The sequence below is a fragment of the Tupaia chinensis genome, unplaced genomic scaffold (genome assembly GCF_000334495.1).
Source record: "Tupaia chinensis unplaced genomic scaffold, TupChi_1.0 Scaffold143921_1, whole genome shotgun sequence".
NCBI classification, from domain to species: Eukaryota; Metazoa; Chordata; class Mammalia; order Scandentia; family Tupaiidae; genus Tupaia; species Tupaia belangeri.
In genome coordinates, this window is record NW_006203772.1 from 859380 (window position 1) to 868087 (window position 8708).

Sequence of the window (8708 nt, forward strand, 5' to 3'; positions counted from 1 at the left end):
CAGTGGGGCCATTCACCCGGGGGGGGGGGTGATTTCTCCCTGTCTCCCTGTCTGTCTTTCTGGCGAGCACACATGCCCTATAGCAAAGAAACCTCTCTGGTGAGCATATAGTAAGCGTTTCAATAGATACCTGGCATTTATTTGCTCAGGCCAGGGAGGATAGAGAAAGGAGAGCTGAAGCGCAGCTCTGGGGGAAAACTAGGAATGTGAGGAGAGGCAGAGGCTCAGAGGTCTTTGTTTCAGGAAGTAACAGGTAAATGACGTAAGAATTGAGTGAAGCAAGGATGGCTGAGTTGGCATCCCAACTTGTATTAAAGAGTTGCAGAATCCCAGAAGAAACTGCTCTCATTGTAGAGTTCCATGGCTTTCTCCCTTCATCTCCTACTGTCTGTTTTTCCTCCTGCCTGAAGACCCTGCGGGTCAACGTGTATTACTGGCAAGAGAAGGTTGCAGGGAGCTATGGAGCGTCTCAGGCCTTCCCATGCTTCCTGGGCCTGGACCTGGCTCCCCAGCACATCTACGGGCTGCCTGCAGGAGAGTACCCAGGGCTGATGAAGGTGAGCAGGAAGGCCGAGGGAGGGCCCATCAGTGCATGTGCAGATTTAGGGCAGCTGCCCTGCCTGTCCCCTCCACAGACTCCTTAGAGGCCCGTGGGCTCAGCAGGTGCCTGCTTCCCTACTTCTCTCTTAGCGGTGCAAGACCCTTGGCTGCCCTGAGGCCCAGCAAAGGAGGCCCTTCCTTTGCATACCAAGGGTGGGAGCAGGGGTGGACGGCTAGGCCAGCTTGTGTGGGAACACAGCATCTGTCAGGGTCGGGGAAGGCTGGAATGATGGATGGGGACGTTCTGTGTACAAGCCTGCCCCTGGCCCCCGCCGCTCACACCGCTCTGATTGGGAGCCAGGTCTGCTATCACCACGGCAACAGCGCAGACCCCGAGGAGCGGGACGGCCCCACAGCATGCTCAGACAGCCAAGACATCCGGATCCTGCGTGGCTTTGTCCGAGATCACTTGCCTGACCTGAAGCCTGAGCCCAGCGTCATGGAGTGCTGCATGTACACGGTGAGGGGTCGGCGCAGCCTCGCCAGGCGCTCTCGGGGCTCCGGGGATGGGGGAGGAGACAGATCTTGTGCTGGCCAGGCCTGTCTCTATCTGTCCCTTGACGGAGTTTGTGACTTTAAACAAACGAGCTAATTTCTGTGGGTCAGTCCACCTCTACCAGAGAGGGGCCAGTTAGGGATTATGCATATTCTTTTTCATTAGGGAACTAGGCTTATGTCTGGCAGTCCTTCACTCTAATTCCCAGAAGAGCTCTAAAAGATTTTTTGGCAAGATGCTCCAGTTGAGCAGGCCCTAGGGACAAAGAGAAGAGACAGATGTCACCAGGGCCTGCAGCGTCTTGGCTAAAGTTAGTTTACCAAGATGATCTGTGCACCCACTGTGTCCACAGCTCTGTATGAGAAGAGAGGCAGAGGGACGGAGGAGCGAGGCCGGCACCCCTCGAGCATGGCAGGCAGAGCGCGTGCCTGGCCCCATCCCGTCCTTTCTGCAGAGAAATCCAGCTCGGTCCCCTCCCGTTAGAGCCTGCGTTCCTCCTCCCGCTATCCTCAAAGGACTCAGCTGTGGTTGTTTCTTTACAGAACACACCTGATAGGCACTTCGTTCTCGATCGACACCCGATGTATGACAACATTGTCATTGGTGCTGGATTCTCTGGTAAGCCCGAGGACAGGGAGATGGGACACCTTAAAACCTGCCTACCAGCCCAACTGTGACAGCACGTGGCTGAGGCCACCACAGGGGAGGCCTGGGTTCAGTTCTACCAGCCCAGCTGTGACAGCACAAGGGGGAGGGCCCTGCGGTGTGGTGGCTGAGGCCACTGCAGGGGAGGCCTGGGTTCAGTTCCCGGCCCAACCTAAACAGGTCAGGCTTGGTGGTGCACAGCTGCGGTTGTACTGCCTGGGAGGCTGGGGCAGGAGGACCATGCTGTGGTAAGACCTTGACAAAATTACCTTTCTCTCATAAAATAAATAAATGAACAAATAACTGGGTCTGCCCTGTAGCCCTGTAGTTAAGTGCTATGTATCTGGAGCCAGATCCCACAAGTCTGACCACAGTTCAAGTCTTGGCCTCAGCAGCTTGTAAAACATGCTGGGCACATGTGTGTGCATGCCCCAAATCCGGATGGGATGGAGAAATGAAGGAAAGGGATTGTGGCATGACTACACCTCCCTGGGAGATGTTCTCTCTCTCCCGCTCTCTTCCTCTCTCTCTCTCTCTTTGGTGAGTGCACATGTCCCCTGGCAATTAAAAACAAATAACAACAAAACAAAGGAAAAAAGGCCTATCTCAATACAAGAAAAAATAGCATTTCCCATGCTTGGATAGGTACTAAAAACTGGGCTTTGAGTATGGAAGGAGGCTGGGTAGTCCAAGAAGGTTGGATGGTCCAGGAGGCAACTTCCGGCTTTGGAGTGTGACCAAGAAGAGGGTCAGCCCAGTGTGGCTGACTAGGGACCTTCTAGAATCCAGTCTCTTGGTTTCTGAGCATGCTTGACAATCTGCTCTCCTTTTCCTAGGGCACGGATTCAAGCTGTCCCCAGTTGTGGGGAAAATCCTGTGTGAATTAAGCATGAAAGTAACGCCATCCTATGACTTGACACCTTTTCGAATCAGCCGCTTCTCTGGCCTGGGCAAAGCCCACCTTTGACCCCAGACCAGCAGCTCTTCCTGTGCACAGGAGCCTCTGCTGGGTGGGGAGGGGATGGCTTCTCAGGACGTCATCCTGTCACCTCTGGCCACCTGTAAATCCCCACAAACTCCAGATGACTGAGACTACCCTCTTCCCTGGCTCTCTCCTCCCACAAGGTTGGTCAGCTATTCTGCAACCACAGAGTGGAAAGGGCCTTGGCGATGTGTCTCACCCAGCGGGGAGCGCAAGGGCTGGCTCGGGAGGCCAGAGCAGTTGTTAAAATTCTCTTCACTGGGTCATTTAATGATCTCGACACAGATTTGGCTAAGTCTGCCCAGAGGGGGGTAAACAAAGTTGATTTCTCATAGATCACTACTGCTCTTGGAGTTCCTTTTCCTAATGTGAGAGCCATCCTCCCTCGCAAAAACCCAAAAAGTCTGGCTCATCTTAGCTACACAATAAGTGTTCATTGAAACAGATTTGTTGGGGTGCCAGCAGGTGTATGGAGGTTAAGGTGCTGGATCCCACATAGCCCACTGTGCGGTTTGAATCCTGGACTTGAAATCCTGGTGGCTTGAAAAACATGCCAGACCAATGTACATGCATGCCCAAAATGCTGAGAGGAGAATGGAGAAGGGATTGTGGCATGGCCATGTCCGGGGGGAGGAGGCGATTTCTCACTTTCCTTCTCTCTCTCTGGTGAACACCTATGCCCTGTAGCAAACTGGAAAAGAAAAAAAAAGAAAAGAAAGAAAAAGAAAGAAACAAAGAAAGAAAGAAAGAAAGAAAAGAAAAGAAAAGAAAAGAAAAGAAAAGAAAAGAAAGAGATTTGTCAGGGCTGGTCCTAAACCCTACTGGTTAAAGCAGCCGTGTCCCACATGGTCCACTGTAGTTTGAGTCCTGGCCTAGGTGGCTTGAGAAACATACCAACTGCATGTGTGGGCATACCCAAAATCCTGACAGGAGGAAGGAATAGAGGAGAAGGGATTGTGGCATGGGCGCTCCTTTGGATGGTGTGCTTTCTCTCTTTCTGTTTCTCTCTGGCTCTCTGGCAAGGGTGCATGCCCTCTGGGAATTAAAAAAAAAAATGTGTTGAACAAACAAACAAATAAATAACTATTACATTAAAGTCTATGGTGGGTTTTCTTTTCCATGTGACCTTATTTCTTACAGGCTCTAATTGTCTAAATTAGCACCACACGCAGGACCCATCACCCCGGGAACCTTTAGAGTCATTATCCCCTCAGCGCTCTGCACCCTCTGTCTCTGGGTTCTTTGGTCCTCACCCTCTCTCTGACTCTAAAGCTGCTCAGCTCCCTGGTCTCTCATTAAGGTGTATTGTCAGGTCCTTATGAAGATGGAGCTGTTATACCAGAAAGAAAGAGAGAGACACACTCGCGTAGAAACCCTGTTCAATGTTTGAATGTTAAATGTGCCATTTTATTATCATTAGGATTGCTCCCACTTAATGAAACGGCATTAGCACCGAGGCGGCTGGCCTCCTTGCACTAATTGCTTTGGAAGGAAACAGGCTCATAACTACCCCGGGGTGGGTGGAGGGGTGAGGGGCGTAAACAGGGCCTCAAGCAAGGCTGGGCACTCTCAGATGAAACCCACCTGGAGGGTCTCCAGATCAGGTCAGTGCAACCACAGGGAACGGGAGCTGAGCTGCTCTAGGGAGAGAAAGACTGGGACTGGATGGGCTGGATGCTAGGAAGAGCCACTGCGGAGGAAGAGTGGGCACGAGGATGAGCGTAAATACATTCCCAGAGGAAATCCAGCACAGAGGCCATGCTCTTCAGCAGCCTGCGTTCTTAAAGCCCGGGCTCATGGCTGGCACTGGCAACTCTAGTGAATTAGAAAAGCCAGCCAATCCTTCCACCCCAAGCCAAGTGTGTTGTATCGGCAATCTCGGATTATTTCCTGAACCTCATTCTATAAAATAGGAATAATCATATCTGTAAAATGCAAATAGCAATACTAACCAACTCTACAGGGGTGTGTGACGATCAAATAAGACCATTCATTTATGCGATACACAAATACTTAGTATGAAGATTCCTCAAAAAATTAAAAATGGGGCACAGTTGTCAGCAAACTGAACTGCAGAGCTGGAAGCTGGAATCCACATGATACTTTGTGGGTTCAGATCCTCCGTCAGCCTGAAAACATGCCGGATGTATGTGTATGTACTCAAGATCTCGACGAGCTGGAGGGCCGGGAAGAGGGAATTGTGGAATAACAGGACCCATCGAGGGTGCTTCTCTCTCTTACTCACGCACACATCCTCTCTATCATGGATAAAATTAACTTCAGAAAAAATTAAAAATAGGGTTGGCTCAGTGCACAGTGATAATGCACTGCTCAAGAGATGCTGGGTCCATATGGAAGATGGAAAGTTCAATTCCCCGGCTGACCTGTACATGTCTGCACATGCTCATGATCCCGGCTGGCTGGGCAGGCTGGGGGAGTCGCGGTGTGAGACTCTGTTGAGATTCTCGTCTTTCTCTTATCTTTTCTGTCTCTTGCTCTCATGAAAAAAATTTTTTTAATTTTATTTTACTATTTTTTTTGGTAGAGTTTTTTGGCTATAGGGCGCGTGAGCTTGCCAGAAAGACATAGACAGAGAGACAGAAAGCGAGAAATCACCCCCAAGGGAGGATGGCCACGCCGCAATCCCTTCTCCTTCATTCTCCTCTCGGGACCTTGGGCATGCACGCACAAATGCCCTGTGTGAGTTTAAGCCACCGGGTCTGGGACTTGAACCAGGGTCAACTACATGAGAGTCCAGTGACATAGCTATTATGCCAACTGCTGTTCCACCCCCAAAATTTATTTAAATTAAAAATAGAATTATCATATGATCCACCAATTTTACTTCTGGGTATATACCCAAAAGTATTGAAAACAGAGTCTTAGAGAGATACATACCATGGACAGAGCAGCACTATTCACTATGGGCGAGAGGGAGAGAAGACCCACGCATCCATGGCCAGATGAAGAGCCAAAAAATGGAATATTATTCAGCCTTAAAAAAGAAGGAAATTCTGATATTCTAAAACATGGATGAACCTCAAGGACATTATGCTAAGTGAAAGAAGCCAGTCATGAAAAGACAGACACCGTATGATTCCACTTCTGCGAGGCACTTACAGTAGTCAAATTCATAGAGACAGAGAAGGCCATGGTGGTTGCCAAGGGCTGGGAGGAGGAGGAAATGGGGATTTGTTTATGGGTATACAGCTTCAAATCTGCAAGATGAACAGAGTTCTGGAGACTGGCTGCATGACACCGGGAGTGCATTGGTGCCACGGAACCATACACTTAAAACGGTGAGGATGGCAAATTCCGTGGTATGTGTATTCTACCGCAATAAAAAGAACTCTTGTTCTTATAGCGCTTACAGTTCAATGAGGAAAAGATAAATGCTTACAGCCCAACAAGAAAAAGATATGTAAACAAGACACACAAGTAATTATATCATATATTAGAAGGTAACGAGGGCTTGGGAGCAGAAGCAGAGCGGGGTGCAGATGGGGATGGGGAGGATTCACGGGTGGCCAGGGTAGGGCCTGCTGAGGAGGGGGCCTTGGAGCAGACCTGAGGGTCTGAGGAGTGAGCCATGCGGAACCTGGGTGTGTGGAAAAGCATGTTATGAGCCGTAAAGCAGCTCACAGTGACGGGGAGAGAAAAGTGAGGAACTGAGTGGCCAGTATGCCATCCCACCATTCTGAAGCTTGGGGAGAAAGGGCGGTGAGGGTTTGCCCTCCTGGTCCGGGGCTGCCCGCACTTCCCTCTGCCTCTCCTAGCACTGCCACCCTCCTCCCCCGCCCAGCTGCACCTCCCTTCCAAAACATCCAGCCTTATACAGCGTTTGGTGACAGCTGAAGGAGGGGACCAATGTCTGAGAGAGGACGAGTGGGGGATGTGTCCCTGAGCTGGCTAAGTCCCGTACAAATGAGCCCTGTGTGTCCTAGAAACAAGACTAGAAGGGCAGGGGCTTGAGTGGGGGAGGGGGGGAGTGGGGGATGTGTCCCTGAGCTGGCTAAGTCCCGTACAAATGAGCCCTGTGTGTCCTAGAAACAAGACTAGAAGGGCAGGGGCTTGAGTGGGGTAGGGTGGGTGCGGGTGGGAGGGATGGGGCCAGCGAAGATTGGAGAGCGACAGGACTGGATAAGAAGAGACGAGCAATGTGCAGGCCAAGAAGGCGGGCAGGGACCTCCAGGGATGCCTCCCACCCCCTAAAAGTCAAAGGAAATGGGTCCCAACTGCTCAAGGGGGAAGAAGTGAGAACCTCTTAGTTGGGGCGAGTGGGGTTATGGAGGGGAGAGGTGTAGGGAGTAGCCTATGGGCACAGAGAGAAGCACAAGCCATTGCAGAAAGGCTGGAAGGACAACTTGAGTGTTGCGGTAATGTGGACGAACTGCCAAAACGGACCAACCAGAATGACCTCACAGCTTCCATTCTCCCTGACCGTGGCCAGGCCTCTCCTTTCAGGCAGATCCTACATATCTTCAAAATGGAAGAAAACCAAAATCTATCGGGCAGGCAGTAAGAGACCTCTGGAAGGGCAGCTGGGGTCTGCACAGGCTGCAGGGGAGAGATAAGGGCGATGACGAGAAAGAGGCCAGCATGGTTGCCAGCCAGACTAAGGAAAACAGAGGCAGGCTAAAAATAGGTTGGGGGTGGGCCGGGAAGAGAGCCAGGCCAGAAGAGGAGGGAGAGCAGAGGCAATCGATGCCATCCGACGCTGACCCAATTTTTCATCTCTCAGCCTCACCAAACTGACAACTGAGGGGGTGGGGAGTGGGGAGAGAGGGAAAGGCTGGAACAGAGGGAGGCGAGTCAGAGGAAAGTAATTTGAGTGCTCGAGCTAGGTGGTCGCCGGGAATCATGGTGGGGAAAGAGGAGATGCATGTGGAGGCGGTATTAGTTCAACCCACACTGGAGCTCGCTCTCCCAGAGCAGGTTTAAGAGTTTAATAACCATGACTCTAGGGCCAGCTGCTGGTGTGGTGGTTAAGGTGGCTGGACTCCCACATGGCCAACTGTGTGGTTCAAATCTCAGACCTGGTGGTTTGAAAAACATGCCGGGCATGTGTGTGTGCATGCCCAAAATCCTGAGAGAAGAATGGAGGAGAAGGGATTGTGGCGTGGCCATGCCCCTTGGGAGGTGATTTCTTATCCCTCCCTTCTCAGCAAGCACATATACCCTATAGCAAAACTTCAAAAAAAAATAGTGCCTGTACCTTGGAAGAAGTTTCAGTCTCTCAGAAAGGTAAACAGATGAGCTAGTTTGGAGACAAATAAGCTAGACAGTGACTTGATGCCTGCATTTTCTTGCTCAGAAGAGTGCTTAAAGAGAATTTGGTTATTTCAGCGGTGGGCTTTCAGGACAGCAAGAGGGATTTCCTTTAGACATCGGGAAGTCCATTTTGCCAGGTAGGTTTGTGAGATATTAACACATATATAAAAGCTTTCCTATGGTATTCTTTCCTTGGAAATGTTGCATAATGAGAAGCCTGGGGCAGGGAGGTGGCACGGGGGTAAATGCAATGCTCTTTGAGGTATACCCACATGGGTTGCTGGTTCGAGTCTGGAGGCCTCAGTAAGTACCAGGCACATCTGTGCCCATGAGCTGAGCTGGCTGAAGTTAGGGGGTGAATTGCAGCATCATGACCCTGCCCAGGGCGCTGTGTCTCTGTTTATCTCCCAGTCTCTCACTCATGGAGTAAATAAATAAACTTGAGGGAGAGAAAAAGAGAGAGAGAGAGAGCCCATGGAATAAATGAATAAACTTAGGGAGAGAGAGAACCATCCACCTGGGCCTCCAGAGGCCTGTCTGAAGGCCAGGGTCTCCCCACAAAACCTCTGGGAAACTGGCTTGAAAGGGGGTCTAAGACTTTCATCGCCCTGAGGATCCAGTCTGAAGTGAGTATCTGGATGTAGACCTACTCGCAGGGCCAATGCATGCACTTGGGGGAGGGGAGGGGAGGGGAGGGAAGGGAAGGGGAGGGGA

General features: G+C 50.9%; 1 protein-coding gene across 1 annotated transcript in view; it reads left to right on the plus strand.

The window, feature by feature from the left end:
• The window catches only part of PIPOX (pipecolic acid and sarcosine oxidase), a 17829-nt gene extending 15019 nt beyond the window's left edge, over positions 1-2810 (plus strand). Inside the window, exons 5-8 of the mRNA XM_006165468.3 lie at positions 411-557; positions 902-1060; positions 1639-1714; positions 2578-2810. Coding sequence (XP_006165530.1) covers positions 411-557; positions 902-1060; positions 1639-1714; positions 2578-2708 — 513 coding nt within the window. The 3' untranslated portion in view covers positions 2709-2810. The remainder of the gene's footprint in view (positions 1-410; positions 558-901; positions 1061-1638; positions 1715-2577) is intronic.
• The last annotated feature ends 5898 nt before the right edge of the window (positions 2811-8708 follow it).